This window comes from Eubalaena glacialis, chromosome 15 (genome assembly GCF_028564815.1).
Source record: "Eubalaena glacialis isolate mEubGla1 chromosome 15, mEubGla1.1.hap2.+ XY, whole genome shotgun sequence".
NCBI lineage: Eukaryota > Metazoa > Chordata > Mammalia > Artiodactyla > Balaenidae > Eubalaena > Eubalaena glacialis.
In genome coordinates this window covers 2,807,725-2,835,668 of record NC_083730.1, presented here as the reverse complement: position 1 = coordinate 2,835,668, position 27,944 = coordinate 2,807,725, and the positions used below count along the sequence as shown (strand labels likewise).

At 48.5% G+C, this 27,944-nt stretch overlaps 1 protein-coding gene across 3 annotated transcripts in view; it reads right to left on the bottom strand.

Annotated features, from left to right (window-relative positions):
- Window positions 1–27,944, bottom strand: part of MBP (myelin basic protein) — a 118,997-nt gene that overhangs the window by 47,627 nt on the left and 43,426 nt on the right. For all 3 annotated transcript variants that reach the window (XM_061169307.1, XM_061169308.1, XM_061169306.1), the window contains exon 3: window positions 15,216–15,303. In XM_061169307.1, the coding sequence (XP_061025290.1) occupies window positions 15,216–15,303 (88 nt within the window). The remainder of the gene's footprint in view (window positions 1–15,215; window positions 15,304–27,944) is intronic.

The following is a 27,944-nucleotide window of genomic DNA, read 5'->3' as shown; positions in this document are numbered from 1 at the left end:
TGACTCTGCTGTTCTTCCCCTCCGCCCTCCCGGCCAGGCAAACCCCCCCTCCTTCAGGATGTGAATCCCCTCCCTGGACGCTGGCAGCCAGGGCTGATCTTTAGATGCCAACTGTACTTGCTATTCCACCCAGTTTCAAGTCGGGGTGACGGAAGGGTTTCAGGGTCTTAACGTTGACGACCCGCCCGTGACCTCCTCGGGACAAGGTGCCTCCCCCTGGGCCCCGTGGACGCTGAGCTGGGCCGACACCCACGCAGACCAGCAGGAGGGCAGCTGAAGGAGGCAGGGAGGGAGGGAGGGAGGGAGGGAAGGTCCCGGACGGTGGTTCTGTGTGGCCTGAGAGCATGGGGGCTTGGCCACGACCCGGGGAAACGTCTAGAGAGGCAAGTGTGGGAGCCGGGGCTGACCCTGCCATCCCAGCTCCTCCACGCCTGCGAGCCCCGTCTCGGACGTGCTGCATCCCGAGGGCTGTCCTCTCAGAGCCTCGAGGACAGAGGCACCGTCCGCCGTGCTCAGGACCCTCGGTGCCTGCCTACTGCTGACGGGCCGAAGGCGAAACTCCCCTTTCAACTGCTTTCCAAGTGTCAGCTCCGCCCGCTCTCCTGCAGCCCTGCCGCTCAGCGCCCAGCCCACCGGCCCGGGGACCCCGCACGGCCTCCCGGCCCCAGGCAGCTCCGCGGGGACACGCGGTAACGGCCGCGCTGGTCTGACATTCTAGGGGCGGCTCAGCGGCCACGTGCCCCAGGCCCCCTGGAGCCTCCATAGAGGCCGGGCCCTGCTCAGGACTGTCCCTGGCCGGTGGCCTCCGCACCGCCGGGCTGTGCTCACCTTCCCACCCAGTCTGCAGCAGACTGTCCCCAGTCTGTCCCCACCGAGAGGGTCGTTGTTCATTTACACCTTAGGGCACCCAGGGATTATGTGCTGTGTGAACAGACAAAACCAGATCTGTAACACTAAAATCAAGTTAAAAAGGAGAAGAAAAACATTTGTTAAAAGCAACTGTGATTTTTTTCTTTTTCAATAAATTTACTTCTAGGAAATGGAAATGTCTGTTTCCTTAACAAAGATGGTTAGGATGGTTGTAAGCCTTTTTGGTTGTTGTCATCTTTGTGTGTGTGTGTGTGTGTGTGTGTGTGCAGGCACTCCCATGGTTAAAGACTGCCCTTGGTAACAAGATACCTCCGGATAGATGGATCAATGGATGAATATGATCTTGATATATTAGGACTGAGGTTTGCTTTCTAAGTAATCAGGTCATGCGTCTGGAGTTAATCTGCTTATTCTTTCCCATTAGAAAAGGAACATTGCGTTGGCTGGAGAAGGCGGATGACAGATAGTAACAAAGCAGCCTTTGAGAATGGCAAATGGACAGAGGGCACTGCCCTGGCCTCCCTAATCTCCAAGTAAATATCACAGACCACGGATAATGCCACACTGATTACGAATCAGCATCATCGCTTGAGGACAGCCGCCCAGCAGAGACATTTAAATGACAGGTTTCCTAACAGAAAGCGCCGGCACCATCACCGCCGACCTCCAGTCCGGGGTCAGTTCTGCAAACCACCGCAGGTTAGAATGTTACCCACAAGGGCTGGGATCATTGGTGATAAACAATCACAAGATCCCATGCTTTTCAGAACGTTCCATCTCCTGTAGCAAAGACATTTCCAAAGTTAAAAAATTACTATTATGAATCTAACCTCTTTTTCTTTCTATTCGAAAAAGTGCTACTTAGTAGTGAGACTGCTTGAATGATGGCAAGTAGGCAACACACAGGAAGGAGAACCACGCCTCCCACATGACTGTGAGACATGAAAGCGACCACACATTGGTTCTGAGGGAGCATTTCTCAGGACACATGGGGCAGGAAGGTGCCATTTGAAAAATTCAGCTGCAGAGTTGAAGCACGGGTCAGTGGCCAGCCTGTGAGCAGATCTGACGTCTGTGTCAGGGACACACAGGAGGGAGAGCATTTCACTGACGTAAGCTATTAACTGAATGTACAAAATACTTAATGATCTACACATTCAAATTGCTGGACCACATTGCCGGTTAACTACAGATAACAGTGTGTGTGTGTATCTGTTAAATATCACACTTCTATTTAGTGGTAATGTGGAAACCCAGGGCCCCTTCGTCTCTTAGGAGCGTCAGAGATGTCTGCTAGTGAGGCTGGCATGACGGCTCCCCGGGAACATTCGCAGAGATGGACACGTACTTCCGCACAAGCAATACAGCCGATTCTGCTAGAGCACTTTAGATCACCGCCCCCCTTTCTCCCCAACTTTGAGTGCGTCCTGCTCTGCAAACGTCCTGCATCCTGAGGAAAAGGCTCAGGATGAGGGTCAGAGGAACACGTGCTGGGCCTGGAGGGTCATCCCGTCAAACCCTTGCCTCTGAGCTCTCCCTAAAAGCCACGGTCCCCCGTGTACCAGGAGGCCGGGCAGAGCAGCTAGGGCAGGCCGACCCTCCACACGTTCCCCCTGGGGGAAGCCGAGACTTTCCATGACCATCGGTTTTGTTCTGTGGCTCATCCCAGTCTCGGGGCCTCTCTTTAGAATTCCCACCTTTCCCTCAGTTTAGGGAGAGGCAGCTTCTGGAAGATGGGAGTCGGGGGAGGGTTGCTTCAGTGCAGGTAAGTACGGGCTTGGGAACAGGAACTTTCAAGGTGGGTCAGTGGACCCCGGTTTGATTGCTAATCCAGACCATAACGGTCTGCAGAGGCAGGAAAAGAAATCTCTGACGCAGCGAAAGGCCAAGGGTCTCCCATGCCTCAGCCACCAGCAAGGCTGACTGCGTCATGGATTAAGTGAATCAGGCACTAGGATGGATTTCAGCTCTGGGGGGTGATGTTTACTAAACACCCAAATGCAAAGGACAGACATAAAAATGAAGGTCTAAGCAAACAGCCCTGCCCTCTGGAGCTCAACATAACAGACAAAATAATGGCAGCCTGGCAGGCGCCTGCCCCCCGAAGCCCTGAGCACCAGCCTCCTGGTGGCACCACTCGCAGTGGCCAGGACGCAGAAGCAACGCAAACGGCCAGCAGTCGATGGGTGGACAAGCAAAAGGCGGGCCGCTGTAGGAAGGAATGAAGCACTGACACACACACACCACACAACATGGATGGACCTCGAAAATGCAGTGCTCGGTGAAAGAAGCCAGCCACCGAAGGCCACCTGTCACGTGTGGAGTCAGCAAATCCACAGGCAGAGCGTGGGTTCGTGGTCGCCGGGGGCGGAGGGGGGTGGGCTGGAGGGCAGAGAAGGACCAATAATGGGACAAGTTTTCTTATTAGGGTGAAAAAATGTTCTAAAGTTAGATTACAGTGAGGGTCGCACAGCTCTATGAAAATAGTAAAAATCATTCATCTGTACACTTAAAACGGGTGAACTTGATGGTATGTAAATTATACCTCAAAAAAGGTGTTAAAAATAAAAGCAATTAAGGAAGTCTTCATTTTACTCCTTTGTTGCTTCAACAGAGCTTTTCAACCAAACAGAAATCAGAAGATGCAAGGGGATGTATTCAATCATATTTTTAAGGCAATTGGGAGAAGCAAAGAGACGTTTAATATTTAATGCCAAATGCCAGAGAATTAATGTATCTATGATGATTACATATCTATCAGAACATCTCAGTGAATAATGTATATACGATGCCATAAAGGAATTAGGTCTATCACTCTTCAGAGGAAAATTCTGTGCAAAAACGGCAATTATAGTGCTGATGAAAACAATGAACTGAAAAGCTAGAAGTCTAAAAATTAATTTTCTAACACGTGACCGTTAAGCAATGCCAGTACGAAATATGCCAGCCGCAAAGTGCAGAACTATAGATTTAAGGGTCACAGGTGCCTCTTCTCTCTTTAAGTCCCTTTGACTCTGCACGTGGACCAGTGGCCCTTCCACGCATGTCAACTCCCCTGGGGGGACATGCTACCTGCCTAAGAAGCTGATGCAAGGTTCGCTCGACGCTCTCTGGTTTCACAGCGTCGCTCACCCGGAAGGGTCCCTTGTGCGTCCTGCCTCCACAGTCGGGGGCTGACGCATCAGTAAAGGAAAGACAGGGACAGAATCCTCAGAAACTTTGATTCCTGGTTAGGGAAGTGTGGGTGCGACACAGAGGCTCCACGCCAAGCGGAAGAAGACGGAAAGGAGGAAAAGTGAGCTTCATCCTTACAGACTCTTGTGTGAGGTCTTTTACTGGTACTTGCCTCTATTGGACCCCCTGCGCCCACCCCCCACCCCGGCCCCCCATCGCTACATCACAGGCATCACAATCCCCATTTTACAGCTGTAAATACCGAGGGTCAGCGAGGTCAAAACAAAACCCACATGTTTACTAAGCAGTAGAGTCAGGATCCGAACCCAGGTCAAGAGTCATGTCCGCGAGGGCAGGGTTTTCTGTTTTGCTCACTGCTGCACCCCTGCACTGAGACCACGCCTGGCGCATAGAAATGGCTCAGTAAATATCTGTGGAATGAGTAATTCTTATTTCAAAATAAGAAAACAATCCCTGTGCCATGCATTACGGAGATGGAGGGTTTAATATATAGTCTGGTGTCTGTTCAAACCCTAACAAAGCAAAGGCTGGTTTTATTTTCTGTCTCTTGACGTTCCTGCAAGTTTAGAGGAAAAACCATCAGAGGTGGCTCAGCGGGGCCTGGGATGTGTTAGAGTTACTGTCACTGGTTAACTAGCGACCAAAGGACGCTCTCTTGTGTAGCCATGGAAACGAGTGCTGTTTTGCCCTCTTGCTAAGTGCAGGCTTTGTCCTTGTTGACGCTCTTTAGTGGAGTGACAGCAGCAACGACACAAATGACAGACTTTGATAAGCAGCAGTGTCTCCATCTTCCAGCTCCTCTCTTGGCCTCCAGAAGTTACACATCCCCAAGGCACTCCTGTCCCAGGGAGATACTTCCAGACTTGGGAGTTACTCACTGACATGGATCTGGGACAGAAGATTCCTCTCCTGCCTCAAGCATTGCGCTGAAGAGAGAAGCGGTCGCAAAAATATAAGAGATTTGAAAACTGTAGATGATATTTTATAATTTTGAAGACACTGGCTTTCTGAAGCACAACGATGGCATTCTCTTTAATTTTTATTACATGTCAGCTTGCACAGTATCCCCTCTCTGAGCTTTGCTGAGTATTGGTCTCTGTTCAGAGGCAGCTGTCTGGGTCCTGGAACCCGGCTGCACATACACCTCCCGGCTACTTCTGAATAAATGCTCCTATTTGAATGGCTTAGAAATTCCAGCGTAGGAAGAACTTATGCCAGTTCTGCACCGTATTTCAAGGGATGTCTCTATGAGTGCGTCAGAGTGCAGCTGGTCACTCCAGGCACCTAATCCTTTAAAGGGCAAGTATGGAACCCAAAGTGCTCCTGGGGTCGGGTCACACCCTTCACTGCCCAGGGGCCTGGGGCCACCTTTGACCCCGAGGCTCAGAGTCAGACCCACGCCTCCCTCCCTCCCCGCACTGGTTTTGAAACTTTCCTTTTTGTTCTCCCGCTGCCCCCAGCCTGGCGTCCCACCCCTCATCATCTCAGGGGTTCACTTCTTTAATTCAATGTCACCGAAGGTGAGTGAGAACGACATCGAGGACTGGACAGCAGCCCCGAAACCGCGAGGCAGACCCCTGGGGACCACAGGAGCCAGGACCGGAAACTGCGGCCCAAGAGAGACGCGCTGGCGGGATCTCCAAGTCCCCCCGGAAGGCGCTGCCCCGTCCTTTACAGGCATCTCAGCAAGCACAGTAATGCTACATCCCCGCTCCCTGAAGCCCACCCTCGGGAGACGGCCCTCCGGATCTTCCTGAAGGTACCCAGCCCTCTCATCTTTAGTTACAAGCAAACAACTGCCCGCGAGGAAACTGCCAGGAAGATTCTGCCACCAACACCCAGCCGGGCGCAGCTGTCCCGACCTTCCTCACGCGCAAGTGAAGATGTGTGGTCCCCACGATCCCCACCCAGCGAGCCTGCAGCCGAGCAGCGCGCCCACCCCGGGGCCCGGACGTGGGGCCGCCCCTCCCTCCCTCCGGCCCTGCCTTCCCCTGTGTGCACGTGTGAGAGTGCCTGACCGAGTGTGTGAGTGTGTGCGTTAGCATGAGCGTGAGACAGGGAGAGTGTTTATGGGAATGAGTGTGAGTGGACGTGCATGTGAGTCAAACTCCGTTTCTCTGTGGCTGGAACTGCACTTGCTTCCCAGAAAGACAGACCGTTCACGAGGCCTACCCTAGAGACGGTAAGGCACCGGGGCAGCTGCTGTGCAAGCGCGGCATCACAAGTTATCTGTCACCTGGAGGCAAGGCTCCTGTCGCCTGTCCCCCCACCTGCGGCAAATCAGATGCTGGTACACAGTTGCCTTCCAGTTACGGGACCTCCGCTTATAACCCTGGGCCACAGTGTCTTTGGTTCTTATCAAAGATTCCAGAGAGAGAAAGGAAACATTAAGGCACGATTTTTTGAAGCAACTTAAATACAAAAATTCAGCTAGAGGCAATTTTCAATTTAATTAAGATAATGTATAAAATTCAACTATCCGGGTAGGGCCCTGGCTGTTAGAGAGACAGGAATGAAGGCAGAAGGAGTACCTTCTTATGTAAATTTTATATAACTTGGAAAATGATTATATTGTAGCCGTGAAATAAAAACGGCCTGGATGCAAAAAGTCTACTAACAAAACATTCCAATATTCATGTGCCTAAATCACACCAATTTACCTAGAGTTCACTTGCTGGGGAATGACAGGAACACCTCTGACTGCCTGTCACCTCTCTAATGACAACATGAAAGCTGCCAAACTGAGTCATATCCAGGGTCTACTGTACAAGCCCACCTGCCACTGTCGTCCCAGCTCAGGTACGGCTAGGTCACCTGCAGGAACAGGTGTGGGGCTGCATCTCCATCCCTGGATCTGGACTCATACAGGGAGGGTGACCCAGGACAAGGAGCCTGGGCCGAACCCAGGGCCGATTTCCCCTTAACCCTTCAGGTGGCGAGGGGCAGGGCGGCCACCACGGTCCCCTCACCCCTGGGAGACAGAGGTGAGCAGTGACGGCCAGTGACAGCCCTCCTGATCTGTCACACCTAACATCCCCGGGGCAGACCGCAGGTGGCCAGCAGGACTCAGTCATGCGGGTGTGCACGGGGCAGGGCCAGTTTTGGTTCGATGGGTAAGGGCTGGGGGAGGTGAGGGGGCGGCTTGCGTTTAGCCTGTGGCGCCCGTAGGACCAGAGCGCGGCAAGATGCCTCACGCGCCTTTTGGAAGACGTTCTTTCTTCAGTTAGACAGTGTTCATAGTAATGGCCTTGATGGGAACGAGGGAAGGTGAGGCTCACCCTTCAAAGCTTTGTGAAGGACGCAGGCGCCCCTCCCCCATTGGAATAAGTACAAGCAAGGCCACGGCCATCTCCTGAACTGGCCAAAGGAGGAGGAGGAGGGTCCGGCTGGGAAAGGTGCCCTTGACCTGCTCCGCCCTCGAGGCGGACTGTCCTCGGGTTTGCCGAGGCCACTGGCCGGGGACTTGGAGGTGACAGCGCCCCGGCCACACGCCAGCTCCCAGGGCCACATTATAAATTCAGGCTGGCTTGAGGTGGAAATTGGAAACAGTCACTTTTCCTGATGGAAGCCAATATGGGTGCTTTCAAGCTGGGGACCCAAGACCCAGCAGGCTCGCCTGTGGCAGTGGGTGAGGGGAAGGGTCCACAGGCAGGGCCACGGGGGTTCCGAGTCCCCGGGTCCCGGCTGGGACACGGTGCCTTCTGCTGGCCAAGCCCATCACAGCTGCAGTTTGTGCCATCCTATGGCCTGTATTCCCCTTTTGTTCTGGAAATGGTTCTGTTGCCCTATTGTGACTCTGCTGGCCTCAAGTGACTCTCAGCAGCACATTCTATTTTGAAGGCCAGGACCAGTGGGGGAAGCGCCTGGACAGCCAGCTGTGGCCTCTGCGACTCTGATCGCTGGCGCCGGCTGATGCCCTCCCAGCTCGCCACGCACTGGGAGCCTCACTCCCTCGCGAACCACAGCCTTCATCCCGGTCTTGGCGTTGCGGGTCCCCAGGGGACATGCTCAGCCGTGCCAGGAGACACCAGGCAGCCACCTGGACCCCGGGCTCCTCCCACCCGCCTGGCCCTCTTCCGTACACCTCTCGCTCAGCAGCGGCCCAGAGGCAGAACTTCTCAGGAAGAAAGAGCTCAGGCCTGAGGTCACACGATCTGGGGGGCACTTCTGGTGAAAATCAGCAGTTTGCAAAGGTGCCTTAGTGAGAGAAGGGGACGGGCTGCAGGGGGAGGTGGCGTCCCACCCATCCCTCCGTCATCGGCAGATGCTGACAAGCTCCTACGAGGGCCTTGGCTCGGGGCAGTCGGGGGGCAGACAACACACAAGCTGCAGACACCCGTTCGAGAGCCGCAGCAGGTGGTGGAGCTGAGGCCGCCTCCACTCCCTTCCTCTCAGTCCCTGGCAGCCAGACTGGGTCATGCGATGGGGTCCCGTGACTATTTCTGGCCCATGGAACCTCAGCGGATGTGATGGACGCTGTCCCCCTCAGGGGACGTGCCTCTGGCTCCCCGCCCCACAAATGGAAGCAGCCCGGGCCTCCGAGTCACTGCTGACAGGGGGCCTCCTGCCTGTCCTTGCTGGGCCGGGACACGGGTGAAGTTATGACATGGAGCTCCGAGGCCTGGGAGCTCGTTTGGGAGGTCGGCACAGCCTAACTGTCCTAATGCAGCTCTCTTCTAAGTGGGCTGGTCATTTGGGTGCAGCATCCCAGGAGGAGGGTGCAGCCCGTGCAAAGGCCCTGCGCTCCAGGACCAGCAAGCAGGCGGGGGAGGAGACAAGGGAGGGTGCGAGGTGCCGTCAGAGGGGTGCCGGCCCGCAGGGCCCTACAGACCGCAGGGAGGGTGGGAGGGCTCTGAGCAGGGGCATTGAGAACAGACGGGTGGGCGTGCGGGCGGCAGTCAGGATGGAAGCCGGGGCTCCTGAGGGAATCCAGGTGAGCCCTGATGGTGGCTTGGACCACATGACGTGGAAGGTGCCGGGTCAGTGTCGGCTCAGTGAGTGAGGTGGGCTTGTTCAGGTGCTGGGACGCGAGGGACCAGAGCACCACACCGGCAACACACCCCATCGTGTCCTCGTGGGAAAGGGGCCAGGAGATGTTAGTGCTCAGATTCCTGAGACATCGGTAAGTTTTCACTGGGCCCTTCCCTTCTGCCGTTTCCCTCTGATGATCTATTTCATCTTCAGGAAAATGAGGCTCAGAGCAGAAAATCCAGAAAAAGAGGAAACCAGCGCGCAGATACGCACATTTAATCTAAACGTTGTACGTACCATCGAATACCATATACGTACGTGGACTATTAAAGGTCACCGGGGGCTTCACTTGAGAGGCCGGGCCCTTGGGAGGAGGCAGCATTCCGGGCAGGCACCCCCCGCCCCCGGCCGCGATGGAGGGGCTGAGGGTCACGCCGCCTGCCCCCACTCTGCACCTGCCCTCGTTCTGCACCTGCCCTCGTTCTGCACCTGCCCCCGCTCTGCACCTGCCCTGCTCACCCGCACCGCCGCTCCCTGGACTGTGTAACTCCGATGCTCCCTCACGACAGCCCGGAGCTCAGCGGAACTGGGATCCCCATCCACACAGGGGAACCGGAAGCGCAGAGAGAAAGGCTGAGGACCCGGCCCGGAGGTCTGGGTCCACACTCCCAGCTGCTAGATGATACGGCCTCACTCGAGAAACAAGATAATCCTAGACGCCAAGACATCTGTCCGGCAGCTCCTGCCGTGGTAGAGGCTGCCGAGTAGAGCCGACGTTCCGCTGGCAGTGGACACGCCTCGGCGCACCGCGGGAGCATCACCTGAGCACCTCTGGGAGCAGGGGGGCTTCGGCCGGAAATACACACACTGAGAGCGGGAAGCGTGCGCCCCCGGAGGGCTGCCCGGGAACTACAACCAGGCAGCGCAAATAGGCAAACGCGTACTTGAAAGACACAAAGCGTCGTTCATTTTCACTCAAATGCGCAGAGAGATAATAACGTGTTACGATGTTCCACTGTTGTAACCTATCTGTCAAATGAGAGGCGTCTCTGTTCCCCAAGGGCCATCCAGGACAAGCCACTGTTTTCCTGGTGGGGCTCAGAGCAGGGCCAGGGACCCTGGGCGGCAACCTTGCCTTTGTGTCCCCAGGCCTCTGTCTTCACTGTCCTGGCGGTCAGACCCTCATTGACACAATGACCGGGCGGACAAGATGGATTCTAATATTCCTTCAAGTTCTCAACTTGTGGTTTTGATTCTATGATTTTTATCCACCCCAAAGACGCCCTTATACAGTATCGATTCTATCACTTGTCTAGATAAGAATAAAAGACCTCAGGCAACAGCTGAATCACAATTAGCAATACATTAAGGCTACCATCAAATATTCTCAGGAAAAAGGCTGTGCAATGATCATTTCTGAAGGGCATTGATTATATCTGGGGAGGGACAGTTAAACAGGAGTCTGCAGGGCAGGACAGAGTGGGTCCCTCGCCTACGTTCGTTACTGAGTTGAGATAGAATTTTACATCAGTAATGACTGCTACTTACTGATTTTGTAACTTAATCCAATAATCAGAATATATTAAATAAAATATTACCTAAAATAGCATCTCAAAAAGATTTCCTTGTGGAAGGTTCTTGGAAACAAGCAAACAAACAAAAACTGCAACTTTTTTTTTTTTTTTAAACACTAAATGAAAATTCTCAGGGAAAAGATCTGTCTGTGGCAGAGTATCTTCCAAACTTGGCCGAGCATTATCTCAGGCCACACATGTTCTCACAGGTCCTCCCCATCATGAGGGGCACCCACTTCTCCTCCCTGGAGGCTGAGCTGCCTCGGGGTGTGGCGGGAGTGATACACCAGGTCACAGGTAGAGACATAAGCCTTGAATGGGCTCCAAGCTGCAAGGAAGCTCATTCAGTTTATTTCAATTTGCATATGAAACGAATCACCAATATGCCATAAAAACACCTTGAGGTCCTTGACGACCACGTGATCATCTGTGATAAAAATTTAAACAAGAAAACATTCTGACAGTGTGTTAACTACAGCTTTGCTTCCTTTGAGGGGCACATGCAGGCATCTGTCTGATAACAACAGCTGTCACGGTGGCACACAGGTGTCAGCTCGTTTATTTCTCACGGGCAGCTCTGTTATCACCCCTGCGTGCTGGTGAGGAAACCAAGACACAGAAAGATGAGGGAGTACATTGCCCCAAACCACAGAGCTAAATCATGGGGGTAGAGGGAGGCTATGTCCTGTGTAAAAGGAAAAGCTGACGAGGTCTCACTTTCCATCGGGCAGCTGGGAAACTACAGGTTAAATAAGTTCAACACAGCAAACGCTGTACAGTCAACAAATGTACGTGCGGCCTTACTTCATCTCCGCTTTACGTTTTTTTGTATTTTGTTTCTTTTTCTTATTGCAAGTTAACTCAAGCCTTGTGAAATAAAGACACACATATGTGCATACATATATATATATACTTCTATCCACTTAAAAATATAATAATATAATTATTAATAATATATAATATTATATACTTTATAATTATATACTTAGACATACACGCAAATGTTTCTAATATGAATGCTTTCCCCCTAAACATTAAACATCGACAATTCTCCCTCCATTATCTGAGCAGTGAACTAGTGACTTTCACAGGATTTTGCCCTTCCCTGCGACGCGCACGTGGCTTAGCCGTGCAAAGTGCTCTGACCCGACGCGCGGCCGCTTCTCACAATCCTATGACCCTGTGGAGCTGCACCGGCGTTCACCCAACGTGACAGGCACTCACCCCTCTGCTCTGACTTTTGAGATGAGGGTCGCATCTGGGAGGATCCACAGCTGTTCTGGAAAGAGCAGGGGTGCCCTCTCTTGGAGACCTCGCTCCTTCGTGGGTAGTTAGGGAGACCTAGGTAATTCACCTCGGCTGAATTACCTGCCCCTGCTTTAGCGCCCTGCTTCAGCTCTGGGGGAGGGGGCTGGCGGTGAAGGCCCACCTTCCTTCCTACCTGGGTTTCAAATGACAGGTCTAGCTTGTGCCATGTGTGTGGCCGTGAGGTTCCAGAAAAAACTCAGCAACTGTCCCACCGCAAAACACCCTGGTTCCCCGAAGCCCAGACAGCACGTGGTTCTTGTAGGGCTCCCGAGCCCTAAGATGTTTCCTTCCTCTTTGGGTGACCAGGCAAAACTCCCCAAGTGTAACGCCCCAGAGTCAGAGGAGAAATTACAGGAGGAGATTTACAAGTGCGCTCCAATGAGTTATTACTTAGATCTAAATCCTTCAGTGAAACTTTCCCAGAGAACGAAAAAGTAAATAAAGCTCTTAAGCGCGTTGCCAAGTCAGTCCTAAGGCGTTCACCACACACGGAGGAAGTTCCCCTGGTTTAAGTTATGCAACTCATGCATCAGGCACGTGAGCCAGTGACTCAGGCACCTGTGCGGGGGTCAGCGCCGCCCACAGAGCCTCTGGACTCTCCAGAACAGTCCCCAGTCGGGACGCCTCGCAGGACTCTCGCAAAGCTGGCCTTCCCAACCTCCACCGAGACCCTGAGTACGAGTGTCCTGAAGACGTGGGTTAGGGGAAGGCTAATGGCCTTCCCCACATCCCTCATCTGCCCCCAATTCTGCTGACACATGGACAGAATGATGACCAGGAGCCTGACGAGTATCGTTAAGTGCCTGCTGGTGACTCGTGGTTCATGGAACATCACGAAAGCGTCGTTTCCTCTTAGATTCGGGGAATTTCTGTCTAGTCAGGGAAAGACCTTTTTGTAAAGTGGGAGGGAGCCGCTGATTTCACGTCGAGTGACATTTGTACAACACTTCAGGATTTAAAAGGAAATCGTACATATTTCCTCCAAAAGTAGATTGTCAAGATGGAGAGCCAAGATTATTTCAGCCTCTTTTCCCCTCATCACTCTGCACCTTTAGACTGCTGTGGCTTTGGACCCCAGGAAAGCATTAGGAGTGGGAGACTATGAAGTTCAAAAGCAGACGCCCGACGGCTCTGCAGGGCCCACGTCCGTGTGACTCAGGATGGCAGAGCACAGAGCACTGGAGCCCAGGAGGTGTCCCGGGTCACCCTCACTCATGGTCACGCTTCCCCTCTGCTGTGACTCAGCGGCATCAGCTGCAATGCCCTGAAGGTGATGATTAGGGAACTACTCCCTAATTGCGCTGATGGGCTGACAGCTTGGCCTGGGAGCGGTACCTCCAGTCAGCAGATACTCCAGCCTGTCTTAGCGTTCAAGGCACCGCAAAGTCACAGTAGACAAGACAGGCAGAAGCTGGCTTGTGGCATTATTCTTCCCGGTAAAAGGCAAATCTAACTTTGTGACAAGACTGAAATATTTGCATTTCCATTGGCTTTCACATTCAACTCCAGATAATAAAAAAATTCTCCAAATTGAGTATGCATTTGAGAAGGTTAAAGAGGGCTGCCTTTAAAAGTTCTTCAGGAATTACACCATGTTTATAACTTAAGGAAAAGGCTTATGATAGATCTTTTTCATGCTATGTCATACAGGTACTATATACATACAATATAATTGTGTTGTGTGTGTGTGTATCTGACAGTAAAAGACTGGCTGACGTTGTTTCGAATAATCCTAAAAGTGGTAAACCTGGGGAATGATAAATATGATACTTGCTTTAAAAATAAGTAAGCTTAGCCAAAAAAAAATTCTAAAGCTTACTCTTATTCATATATAGAACCTAACTATGGACATTTCTATTTTGTCATTCTCTTTTATGTGTTTATACACATATGTAGTTGGAATACAGGACTAAAGACACCTTTATCTTAGACGTTTACAGGCAGATTTAGCCTTAAAGTCACTGACAGTCAGACGTGCCTCCCTCTATAGTCCAAAGGCCACACGCTACTCTCCAAGCCAGGATGCCATCCTCTACTCCTTCCTCTGCCCCTAAGGAGTGGAAACCCCACTACCTAGAGGCACTGGACTGTGTTCAGGTCCAAAAAATCCCTCTGGAAATCATCGTGAAGCAGGTAGAATCCGGGAGAGAGTAACAAGTACTGACTTCCTGTCTGATTTCCATTTAACTAATCCTCAGTGTTTTGTCTCTCGGCCTTTGGGTTACGTTGATTTTCATGGAAGCTTATGATACTGAAAAAGTGGGCAGCGGTACTTCTGTAATTATGTGTTCTGCTCAAGAAGGAAGGAATTATAGAGAAGGAAAGGATTTTTCAAAAAGAGCAGGTAAATCAGGAACAAAGAAAATTGGGATGGATTTTCCTGCCTGACAAGGGAAGCGTAGAGAAACCCTTTCCAGAAATAAGCAAAGACCAGGCCAGGAATACGGTGGGGAGGCCTTGTTCCTTGAGTGTCAGAGCTGCAGGCTGGGCTGACTGTGGCTAAGGCTTATCTTAGCAGCTAGAAAACCGGGCCCTCTTGTTTTATAAATGAGACCTCAGGGTCTGGCTTTCAGTCCTCACACTCCAGGAATACGAATACGTGGAGAAAAGGGCGATGCCCACGGGCAGGTGTGCTCGTGTTCCAGTTTGGCCTGTGATGCTGGGCAAGTAATCCAGGGTCACTGTCACGCGGCAGAGGTGGACCCAACAGCGTTAACACAGGAATGGGTGGGCACCTGCCCGTTCACTCCTGGGGTGAGAGGCAACCTCTATCTCTAGGGTGATGAAAAAGTAAACTTTTACAGAAAACATATTTCCCAACACCTCCTGAGTCACTCTTCGTAGTTAAAATAAACACCACTGTACCCAGGCTCTGGGACTATTTCCCGTCCTTGTTAGCTATTTTTTTTACCAGAACTGCTTGGCCTCCCAATGCCCACACCCAATTGATCAAGTAGATGATTAGAGACATAGCATATAGCAAGGGAAAATCTGGGAAATGTCCGGTGTCTGTGAGTACAAAAAGGCATGAGAAACAAAACCAAAAGCAAAAACAAGATGAGGACGGCTACCATGGGCGGCCAGGGCGGTCCCATCGGGGAGAACGAATGGATGTTCCCAGAAGGCTGATGGAGTGGGCTTGGCCTCCAGGTTTCTATAGAGGCTGCATTTCTAATAATGAGAACAGATTCACGGATTACTCACGTAATTAAAAAAATTAAGACCTTCTCCAAATGAGAATGTGTTTGCGCACGGTTCTCATAAGAAATCACATCTTCTAATTTTTATATTACGTACCAAACACATCATTGTCTTCTGAGGTCTCCCGGGAAAGGTCACGAAGGTTTCTCTTTTTTTCAGATTCTCCTCTGTTAGTTTCACCATCCTGGAAAAAACAACACAAAACAACACTTTCTTAAGATATAGTGTTTTATCAACAGGAAGCTTTAATGCGTTCTTCTCTTGATACATTTTACATTTTGGAGCCAATAAACACATTTTCATGTCTGTCTTCAAGGTATTGAGATGCAATCTCAATTCAGGGCGTGTGTTCTATGCAGGATTCTGAATTCTGGCTCGTTTTCTCTGCCTGAGCATGCAAGCATTCTCTTGCTCCAGTGGATATACTTTCATACAAAAGAAATTGAAGTTATTAAACTAAACGAACTAAACATCATCCCATGTATTTCAGGAGCCTGTCCACTTGGTCGCTGTTTTGGGATGTGAGTTTAAAGCATGGGATGAAATTGACACCAAACCTGACTCCCCTGAATTCCAACTTTGCTCAATGGCAGCCGGGCAGGACAGCCCTGGGGGAGAGCCCCTTGCGGGGGCAGTAATGATGCAAACGTCCTCGGCCCACCTGGCCAGCTGAGGGGAGTGGCAGGCCCCACGTGGGCTGGGCTGGGCCACAGGCCTGGGCTTGGGCACCCACCTCCGCCCTCGTTCCTCTGGGAATCTGCACCCTCAGAGGTGAGCTTTCTTCACTCCCCTCCCACCCGACTCCCTTCCGCTTTTTTATGGAACCCCAGGGTGCTTTTTGAGTTTAAAATTTTAAGTGCACAGAGTAGATACGGTTCAGTTTCTACTCGAAATCAAGTTTATTTAATTATTTTCATATGGAACGCTTGCACTTGACATCAAATTCAGAGGGCACTGCGAGGGTCATGGTGAGAAGGGCGGGATCCCCGGGTACCTCCCGGCCGCCCAACCTCCCCTGTGGATGTGCTTCCAGCTTCTGTCTTCCTCCAAAACAGTCTGGGCACAGTTAAGCCACTGCACAAGTTCACTCCCTTCTTCCTCCTTTTTACCTTTACGTAAATGCCATCACACTCTGGACACTGCTCTGCTTCTTGCTTTGTCACTTAAGCAGGAGTCCTGGAGATCGTGTCCCCCAGGACACACAGCACTGCCCACGCTGCCCTGGTCGGCAGGGACCTGGCACCTCTCTCCATCTCTCTTGCCAGGTGACCAGGCTCCCTCTGAGGACCCTGTACCCTGCTGCCTCGTCTTCAGTTATGCCCAATGCTGCCTTAAGCCGTGCTCGCCTACTCGACGTTGTACAAGATACATTTCTGGAGGTTGAACGAGTCACACCATAATCTTTTAAAGACAGTGCCTAACTTGGCCAGATCCACAAGAGGCTCTGCCGCTTCGTACTCTGGTCTCCACGCTTACTTTGCATCACTTTTTTTCAGACCAATCTCTCTGCCTGGACCACACCCTACCTCCTGACCTGCGGGGGTGGGGGGGGAGTCCAGGCAGAGGTCAGAGCCTCTGGGAACTTTGACCTCACCCAGTCCCCAGCCCCACCTCAGTGGCTTCCCTGCCCCCAGCCCCCTTCCTGTCCCCCCAGCCATAGATCTGAGCTGGTCTCTACTGCAGACACCATCACAAAACCCCGTCTGTTTATTGCTCTGTCTTTCCACCACACTGTAAACTTCTTGAGAACAGGGGCCTTGCTTGATAAATCTTTCTAGCCCCAAACTGGGCACAGTGCCTGGTATCTAGCAAGTGCTGGAGAGAAAACTTCAATTTTATGCTGTTTAAGAATAGTTTAAAATAGATAACTTCTGTTTCAGTAGAGGGAGCCAAAGGTGGTGTAGTATATATTTTTTCATGTCTACCTAGTTATTTTTAGAGGAGAGTAAAACTTGGAAGAGAAGGAATTTCTTGGTAGATTCTTTCATCATCATAAATTCCTATCATATGTGTTTGTTTCACATCTCCCTTCTAGGCTGGTGTCAGTATCATATCCTTCATTAACTACAAAATAATAAGCTTTATTGGAGAAGTAATTAATTAAATACAATTTAGCTGCCATTGTAAATCGTTGTGGATATGTTTTTTCACATTTTAAAATCAGGATGCTCCTTACAAATCAACAGCATCTTCCAACTAGAACTGACAGTGTTTTCTTTCTCAGTGGTTAGTGAAACAGCGTGGAGTGTCAGGGATGATGGCGCTTCAGGTTCAGAGGAAAAGCTAGATCTTTAAAGCAAATCACTTTGCTTTCAGTGAGTGGAGGCAGACAGCACAGTCACACAACTTCTCCATATCCACTGCTGAGGCTGGAAGGGCATCACGGCGAAGAGACATCTTGCGTCTCACATCGCCGTGGCACTGGGACATAGGAAAGTGCAACAGGTGATCGAGAACCACATCCTTAAACTCTTCCAGAGCAACCTGGTGCCCGCCGACCCCGAGTGAACGCCGTCTGCCAGGGACTCAGACGCTCGTCGACCCAGAGCTGGGGGAACCCAGAACCGGCTTCAAAGGCAGCTTCTGGACAGACGGTGGGAGGGGGCCCTTTCCAAGAGGAACCAATAAACCTTCTGTGCAGAACTTGAAAAAAAAAAAAAAAGGCTGGAATGGCATCGTGGCGAAGAGGCATCTTGCGTCTTACGCCCACGCCTTACACAGCCTTCTGGGCTGAGGCGACAGAACATCCGCACGTTAAAGTGACCACAGGGCTTCCCTGGTGGCGCAGTGGTTGAGAATCTGTCTGCCAATGCAGGGGACACGGGTTCGAGCCCTGGTCTGGGAAGATCCCACATGCCGCGGAGCAACTAGGCCCGTGAGCCACAACTACTGAGCCTGCGCATCTGGAGTCTGTGCTCCGCAACAAGAGAGGCCGCGATGGTGAGAGGCCCGCGCACTGCGATGAAGAGTGGCCCCCGCTTGCCACAACTAGAGAAAGCCCTCGCACAGAAACGAAGACCCAACACAGCCATAAATAAATAAATTAAAAAAAAATAAAGAAAGTGGCCACAGATGCAGCCCCGAGTGGTGATACAGGCAGGACCACGAACCCCACCTCCTCCCATCTTCTCCCTTCTCAGTCAAGCCTCTAGCTGACTAAACCTCTCCTCCACATCATGGTGCACGAGGCTGTGGGGAAAGTACCTGTTGCCCTGGGAAATTTACAGACTAATTTCTGTCCAAATACAAAGCTTGTGTCTGAGACCTGATACTGTTGCTATTCCACGAATATAAAAAACATCCTTGGGACATCCCTGGTGGAGCAGTGGTTGAGAATCTGCCTGCCAATGCAGGGGACACGGGTTCGAGCCCTGGTCCGGGAAGATCCCACATGCCGCAGAGCAACTAAGCCCGTGCGCCACAACTACTGAGCCTGCTCTCTAGAGCCCGCGAGCCACAACTACTGAGCCCACGTACCACAGTTACTGAAGCCTGCACACCTAGAGCCCATGCTCCACAACAAGAGAAGCCACCGCAATGGGAAGCCCGCGCACCACAACAAAGAGTAGCCCCTGCTCGCTGCAACTAGAGAAAGCCCGCGTGCAGCAACGAAGACCCAACGCAGCCAAAAATAAATTAATTAATTATTTTTTAAAAATCCTCATAAATAACACATTTTCAATATGCAAAATGTCCAAAAGCAACAAAAACAAAATCAAGGTGATGTGTGTCCAATGTAATGGAATTTTCATGATAAAGAAATAAGAGCGTCCTGTAAATTATAAAACGCAATAAAATCCTCAGACATACAAGACAGTCAGGCCTATGACCTGGACCCTCCCTGAGTGTCCTTGTCCCAGTGCATTCTGATTCTTAAATTGTGTCCGTGACTGTAAGTATCTGAGTGCATTTCAAGCCGTTATGATTTCTTCATAATATCTGTGCCCATAAACAAGAAGAAAAGACAACCCTCAGAATGGGAGAAAATATTTGCAAATGAAGCAACTGACAAAGGACTAATCTCCAAAACTTACAAGCAGCTCATGCAGTTCAATAGCACAAAAACAAACAACCCAATCCAAAAATGGGCAGAAGACCTAAATAGACATTTCTCCAAAGAAGATATACAGATTGCCAACGAAAACATGAAAGGATGCTCAACATCACTAATCATTAGAGAAATGCAAATCAAAACTACAATGAGGTATCACCTCACACCAGTGAGAATGGCCATCATCAAAAAATCTACAAACAACAAATGCTGGAGAGGGTGTGGAGAAAAGGGAACCCTCTTGCACTGTTGGTGGGAATGTAAATTGATATAGCCTCTATGCAGAACAGTACGGAGGTTCCTTAAAAAACTAAAAATAGAATTATCATATGACCCAGCAATCCCACTACTGGACATATACCCTGAGAAAACCATAATTCAAAAAGAGTCATGTACCACAATGTTCACTGCAGCTCTATTTACAATAGCCAGGACATGGAAGCAACCTAAATGCCCATCGACAGACGAATGGATAAAGAAGATGTGGCACATATATACAATGGAATATTACTCAGCCATAAAAAGAAACGAAATTGAGTTATTTGTAGTGAGGTGGATGGACCTAGAGTCTGTCATACAGAGTGAAGTTAAGTCAGAAAGAGAAAGACAAATACCATATGCTAACACATATATATGGAATCTAAAAAAAAAAAAAGGTTCTGAAGAACCTAGGGGCAGGACAGGAATAAAGACGCAGACGTAGAGAATGGACTTGGGGACAGGGGAGGGGGAAGGGTAAGCTGGGACGAAGTGAGAGAGTGGCATGGACATATATACACTACCAAATGTAAAACAGATAGCTAGTGGGAAGCAGCCGCATAGCCCAGGGAGATCAGCTCAGTGCTTTGTGACCACCTAGAGGGGTGGGATAGGGAGGGTGGGAGGGAGACGCAAGAGGGAGGGGATATGGGGATATATGTATATGTATAGCTGATTCACTTTGTTATACAGCAGAAACTAACACACCATTGTAAAGCAATTATACTCCAATAAAGATGTTAAAACAAATATTTGTGCCTGTTCTCCTTTCCATCAGCCTAAATATGTAAGAATCCACTTACTTCTCCCTATGAATTTTAGAGGTAAATACAACAAGCAAACTCCCATAATTATTGATGTAGACTTTAAAATACTTCTAAGTGAGATTCATTATCCACCAACATTGGCAGAATATTAACTATGACTTAAGCAATTTGCTGTACTTTCTAACCATCTTGCCCAAACCTCTGGCAACAGACCCCATCATTCAGGTGCATCACTGCCATTTTTAGAGATTTTCTTCTACTTGGTACAGCTATTTACACACACACACACACACGAGTATAGAGGAAAATATGATTTTAATCAGCCTTGCCTTTTTAAAACACTGAAGGTCTCAAGGTAGCAATTTTAGAAGGAATGGCCCAGAGGATAAGTTTCTAATCGTTGTAGAAACTTCTGAAAAATAACAAGAAAGCTCTGGGAGAGGAAAAGAAAACACCGCAGTCACATTTTTAAAAAGTTAAAAAGTTTTCAAAAGTTCTGATTCAAACTAGAAAACACATATCAGGAGAGGAAGGGTGTGAAACATTTAAAAAGTGACATGCTAAACTGAAAAACCAGTTACATGTTAGTATTTGAGACACGGTCCACCATAGGTTGCTTAACAAAAAAAGAAGGAGAAGTGAGAAATTGATTTTGAGAAGTTTGCCATACCTTAAAAAAAAAAGACATTTCATGAGATGCCATAAAACTTGAGTGGGACATCATGGGTTTAGACGCAGGGACAGTCTTATCTGGTTCTGTTTCCTTAACTGTATTCCCATTCACTCATTAATTCCCATGCGGACCTTGTAGTAGGAGCCAAGGATGCAGAGAGAAATGAGACGTGGGACCTCCTTGGGATGCTCACATGCAGGAAACAAAATGGATGTTTCAGAAAGAAAATCAGAGAACCATCAAGCCAACCCCTATCAGATCAGTGCCATTTAAACTAGTACTGGGTGACCCAGCCTACTGAGCCGGCATCACACTTACTTTTTCTGAGACACCCTAGGAAAAAAGTACATAGTGCTTCACCGTTTTTAATTCTTAGGATGTTTAGCAAGATAAGTTGCATTGGTCACGGCCCTCCGTCCTCCCGCACTGTGCTCCTTCCACATCTTTTGCTTGACTGATGTCATCTTAAAGAGGAAAGAAGAAACCCAGCAGAGATTTCATTACGGCTTCACCAGTGACACCTTCATCCATCACACTCCTCAACCACGTTTCAGCCTCACGGGCTTGCTTTACAGAACACAGGCTGGCCAGATGCTTTGGGTACCGGTCACCGTCTGGCCTTATAACCCTCACCTAAGTGCCACGTAAGTCTGTCTGCTGTTTCTCAGGCCACCACACGTATCTTTGACCTGAGGTCACCGTGGAGGGGATGTTACTAAAAGACAAATATTTATTTTCCTTTCTCTTCTGCCATATTCACGTAGCTGATAGATTTAATCCACCTAGAAAGTCGCTGAAAATGGTTTGGGGGCATAGGATCAGCGACATACATAGTATGCTGCACCAAATTGTTATTTGCACAAAAGCTTAAGAATTGGGTCTCTGAGGCCCATTTCCTGGACTTGACTCCGGGTGCCCCACCTGCTAGCCGGGTAACTCTGGGAAAACAATTGAAGTTTCCTCTACTTGGTTTGCTTAAGCGTGAAATGAGCGGCATAACTCAGAGGTTCTTGCTGTCTGATTAGGAAATTCCTGTGAATTGAAGATATTTTTAAGATTCTGGTTTCATCAGAGGAAAGGTAGAGAAGCCTTCCCGTAATGCTGGGGAGATAATTCCAAGAAGAAACAGAAGGAGTGATGGCAACAAGCGAGCCTCTTTGGACATCTTTTGCGGACTCGCTGCTCTGATACACGCTTTGTGACACAATCCTTCCCACTCATTTCTCCCTGGAGGTGTCAACCCGGGGACTCAAGCAGAGGGTGGACAGCAGCTGCAGAGTCGGAAGGCAGAGTGTCCCCGATGGGAATCCTGACGGGCTGACTCGCATCCAGGGTGCTGGAATGTCGCCCGTCTCCGGGGTGGTCGCCCCCTCAGCTCCCGGTCCTGCCCATGACCCCCGGGAGCTAGCATGGGCTCCGCCACTGGGGTCGCCGGGACACCCCAGTCCAGCGTCTTCCCAGGAAGGAGATAAGCCAGCGGGAGCCAAGACCTGAGGTGTGGGCAGCTGGGGTGGAGGCCGGGATGCTATCCAGTCAGTTCCTCGCTCTGGGAACACTTTGTGCTTTCAAGGAAAATTGTAGAATCTCTCTAAGGGAAACTCTCTCTCTTTTTGTTTTAAGAAGCAAATCATTCCTTTCACACTCAGAATAAATCCAGGCCCCATATGGGCTGGCTGTACGTGTTTAGCTTAAATTCCTACAGCACTGCTCTCTAATCACATCTCAGAGATCTCAGCTGCCACCGGAGGGGGAGAGGGAAGCAGTGAGACCGTCCCGGCCAACAGCCCATCAGCCCAGGGCGGTGCGGGTGCTTCAGGGACCAGTACGCATGCGGGGAGGGTCGGATCTACTGGTATTTTCTGTGGCTGAAGAAATCCTCCTGCGTGTTCGTGTTATTTAAATCTGGTGATAAACTTTGTTTGAAACTGTTAAAGTACTAAAGTATCAACACCAGAAAAAATCGTGTGTGTGTGTATGTGTTTGTGTGTATACGTGCGTATGTCTATGAGTGTGTGTGTGCCTGTGTGTATGCATGTATAAGTGTGTATTGTTTGTACAAAGTAATAAGAAGTATATAAAAATTGTTATTACTTTGCACTTATTATTCAGCATTTTTGGTTTGTTTCTTAAAATAAACAAGGATCACAGTCTTGCTCTTGGCTGGATTTGGACAAGTAACAGACGATACTAGCAAAACATTGAAAGCTTACAGGATCAATGTAAAGAATATGAAGAAAAATGACAATCAGACTCATGTAAACTGACTCATCTCAATGGCATGTCCCTTTTTATGCAGCGTCAGAACAGGATGGAGATATTCAGGCAAAAGTGTGACCTTTGCTCATCTAGACCAGGGCTTCTCAATGCTACATTATTGGTATTTTGGGCTGGATAAGCCTTGTTGTGGGGTAGAGGCTGTCCTGCGTGTCATGGGATGTTTAGCTCCCTCCTTGTCCTCTACCCAGGAGATGCTAGTAGCCCCTGCAGTTGTGACAAGAAATGTCTCTAGACATTGACAAATGTCCAGAGGATGGGGGGGGGGTCCCCTGGTTGAGAGCCACTGGTCTAGACAAAGAGAAGCCACAGAGAGGGGGTGAAAATCGTGAATCTGTTCACAAACGTATAGAACGGTGATGAGTTTTTCATGAAGACATTTTGTGAGTCATCAAAACTCCACTTTTAAAGAATAATTTGAAAGCAGGGACCACATGACAAGGATTAGAGAATGACTGAGAATTAGATTTAATTTAGTCATTAAAGCAAGTGCTGCCTAGGCAACGGTTTCTTAGATGTGACACCAAAAGCACAAGCAGCAAAAGAAATAATGGATAAACTGGACTTTGTCAAAATTTGAAACTTCTGGGCTGCAAACGGTATGATCAAGAAAGTGAAACGACAACCCAGAGAATAGGAGAAAATATTTTCAAATCATTTATCTGATAAGGGTCTAGTGTCCAGAATACATAAAGAGCTCCTACAACTAAACAACAAAAAGACAAATCACCCAATTAAAATAATTGGCCAAGGATCTGAATAGGCATTGTTAGAAAGAAGGCATATGAATGGCCAATAAGCCCAGAAAAGATGCTCATCATCATTACCCATTAAGGAAATGCAAATCAAAAACCACAAGACACTGCTGGATACAATAAAAAAACTGATAACAAGAATTGTTGGGAGGACGTGGAAGCCCTCGTACGCTGTAGTGAAATGGTGCAGCCGCTGCGGAAGAGACTCTGATGGCCCCTCAGAAACAGAGTCACCATTTGACCCTGCAGATGCAGCCTCGGTACATACCCAAGAGAAGTGAAAACATACGTCCGTGCAAAAACTCATACACAAATGTTCATAGCAGCATGATCTGTGATACCAACAGGTGGAAACAACCCAAATGTCCACCAACTAATGAACGGGTACGTAAAATGTGGCATTTTCCTACAATGGAATATTATTCAACAGTAGAAAGTAATGAAGTATTGACATATTCTACAACACGGGTGAATCTTGAAAACATTATGTAAGTGAAAGAAGCCAGACACACACACACACACACACACACACACACACACACACACATACACATACCTGTTGTATGATTGCATATTTAAGAAATGTCCAGAATAGACAAATCTGTAGAGACTGAAAGTAATTAGTGGTGGTCTGGGGTTGCAGGTAGGGTGGGGTGGGAGGATGGCTAGAATGATTAACTTGAATAGATTTATGACTAAAGGCACTGAAAATGCTTCCCACTCAACACTGTGGACTCCAGAGGAAAAGAACCATAATGTTATAACTCTCAATGAGATGAGATTTCAAATCCAGGACTCCTTTTCTAGATTTGTCTGGAAAACACAGGAAGAATTTTTGATGATATGAGTATATGAAAATCCAGGATTTTTTAAAATTCAGAAGTTATATAAGAGAAGCGAAAACATATGTCCACACAAAAACTTGTCTATGAGTTTTTGTTTATAGCAGAGTTCTTTATAATAGCCAAAAGGCGGAAACAACCCAACTGCCCATCAACGGATGAATGGATACACAAAATGTGGTATATCCATACAAAGAGATATTATTGACCTTAAAAAAGAATGACGCAATGACACAGGCTACAACATGGATGACCATTGAAAACATTAGGCTACGTGAAAGAAGCCAGACAGAAAAGACCACATATTACATGATTACATTCACACAGGATGTCCGGAATAGGGAAATCTAGAGACAGAAAGTCGATTAGTGGTTGCTTAGGGCTGCGGGCTGGGAGCTGGTCCCGGGGGGGGGGGGCGCGGGTGACAGCAGAAGAGTGCAGTTTCTTTGTGAGGTGATGAAAATGTTCTAAAATTGATTGTTGTGATGGTTCCACGTATCTATGACTAAACTAAAAAAGCACCAAATTGTACACGTTAAACGGGTGAATTGTATGGCATGTGAATCACATCTCAATAAAGATATTTTAAAAAACATAAATGCTTCGTTTGCAGGTAGTTAAAATGAAACGTTGTAGCATCACTAAAGGAAGTTTAGAATTACCTGCTTGAGGTGCTTGTGAAGCCCTTATCTTGGATTAGGAAATGGTCCTTTTACTACTTAGTTTCAAAGCCACACTCTCTGCAAGACCATTTGGTAGCGTAATTAAGATCGCAGTGTTCTTTAATTAATGAATGCAAAGAAAGGAGCTCAGGACTTTATTTTCAACACTGGTCACAGCAAAATAAGTATTAACTAGTGTCACAGTAAAACTGTTTATTGAGACCTGTTATGTAACTGGACGTTCTAACATCTATTTTAGGAACACAAATATCCTGCTATTTATTTCTGGAAGTTACTGCTCCATCAGCTGTTTAAGTAGAACAAGAAGGATGGTGACAAAGGAAGGGCACGGGGTGGTGGGAGAGAGGGAGGTGGGCTTTGTTCCGTGTATCTCTTTTACTAAAAAGAGTCTGATGGTCGTGTGAATGGAAAGTTTAAATAAAATGCACTTAAAGCTAATTCACAGAAGGGCATTCATTCAGTTCAAAAAGATATTCTACATTACTGAAAACAGAAGGCGGCAGTGGAAAACTCTGCTTTTCTTAATTTGAAAGTAAATGCATTTCCTTTAGTTTTATAGAATGAAAACCTCTCCTACTTAATTTCCCTGAACACGTCACCCTATGCCTGCACGTGGGTATTTCACTGCTTCCTGTGATGCAGACAGGGGAGAAGTGGCAAAAGTCTAGTAATGGAAGATGAATCTTTGCTCAAAGGAAAAACACGTTGATATATCAGAGTCTGACCATTTTTCTGAATATATACCTCAGCTCTGCCAATCTCTTCAACCTCCTCCGTTTCCTGTTTCACTGTAAAATGGGCATAACGATACCGTCTATCTCACAGGGTTATTCTGAATGTGAAACGGGTCCATACGTGTAGTGATTGTAACAGTGTCTGACCCTCAGCTAGCACAGTCAGTGCTGGACATCATCACGATTTATTTTACTCTTATGCATCTTCTGATTACTTTCCACATTTTAGTAAAGGTGGAAATAAAATCTTCTTAAGTAAAAATCAGGTTTTAAGGTGCATGTCAATGCAATCAGGTTGAGAAGTGAAAGAAAAAGAGATTTCACAGCGAACTCTGATTGTACTTGAGTTCTGGTTCCCTTGCTCGAAAGGAACAAACTCATTTTGCAAAATGGAACTGTCACTTGCCTCTGCAGGTGCTTTTCTTCGTAGCTGAGTTCTGTACCTGTGACCACCTAGGCCAATCACCGAAACAGAAACCTGCTCGGACTCGTTCCAGGAGCTAGAGAAACAGTCAGGCCAAAGCTGGTTTCCACCCGTTCAAGGTCGGGAACTTGATTAAGAGACCAAGTGCATCTCAAGAATATCATACACACAGTGCTGATAGATGCCGACCACCAAGACCAATACGATCAATTCCTCAAAAGTGTGCGTGCGACGTTCTCTGCAAATGCACATTCAGGGGAAATTTGGTTCTTCAGGCCACAGACCTTCTCTTGCTCCATAACTGACAATATAATCAAGTCAGAGTATAGTTAGGAGAAGATACAAAAAATATTTTGAAAAACCTCTTTATGGAAGGTCAGGTGGCAACTAAATTGTCCAGGAAAATGCAGATCAAATGGGTTTCTCTGTATATTAATGAAACCATCCTTTTATTTTAAGTACCACAGGAATTGTGACCTAAAACAATCATGCTCAGTCTCCTGATGTTTTAGAGCATGCTTATATGCTCAAGAACAAAATCATAAAATCAAAGGTCGATTTTCTCTTAAACACTGAAAGAAAGGCAAGAAAGGCAAAAGATACAATGTTCCTAAGCAGAGTAAGTAACTAAATATTTTGTATTCCAATAATGAAATGAGAGGAATCTCTTATTAAGAATGGCTCACCAAAAAGCAGCATTATAAACTCCTGGACTATATTCTATAAATACCACGTCATATTTCACCTTGAAAAACACTGCCATAAACCTCTTTTTAAAAGACTAAAATTGTCACAAAGTAGAATAGAATAAAAAAAAGATTTTCTGTGGGACGCTCCCCACCAGCAGCTGGAAGAGGCAGGAAGGACTCCCCCCTGGAGCCTTCAGAGGGAGCACGGCCCAGCCGACACCTTGATTTTAGACATCTGGCCTCCAGAACGGTGAGAAAATGAGTTTCTGTTGCTTTAAGCCACCCCGTGTGTGATGATTTGTCACGGCAACCACAGGAAGCTAGGACGATGCTCCTGGAAGCTGCACTATCTTTCAGGCTGGAAGGTACCACCCCACCGTGCCTCTCAGGAATACTTTCCTTGTGGCATGGATGCAGCTTGGAGAGTCTGGCTGCAGCATCTGCCTGAAACACCTACGGCAGGTGACTACAGGACCGGTCCAGGCCCTCATCCCTTCGCGCCTGACCCTGGACACCTCCGCCTGCAGGGCAACGTGATTCCCCAGGTGTGGGGAGGGCAGCTGCTTAGCTGGGTCTCTGGCGTCCACGCTACAGCCAGGTATTTCCTTCCAGACACAACAGCACGGCCAGCATGCTTCCAAACTTCGGTAGGCTTTCCTGAATACGAGCTGCAAC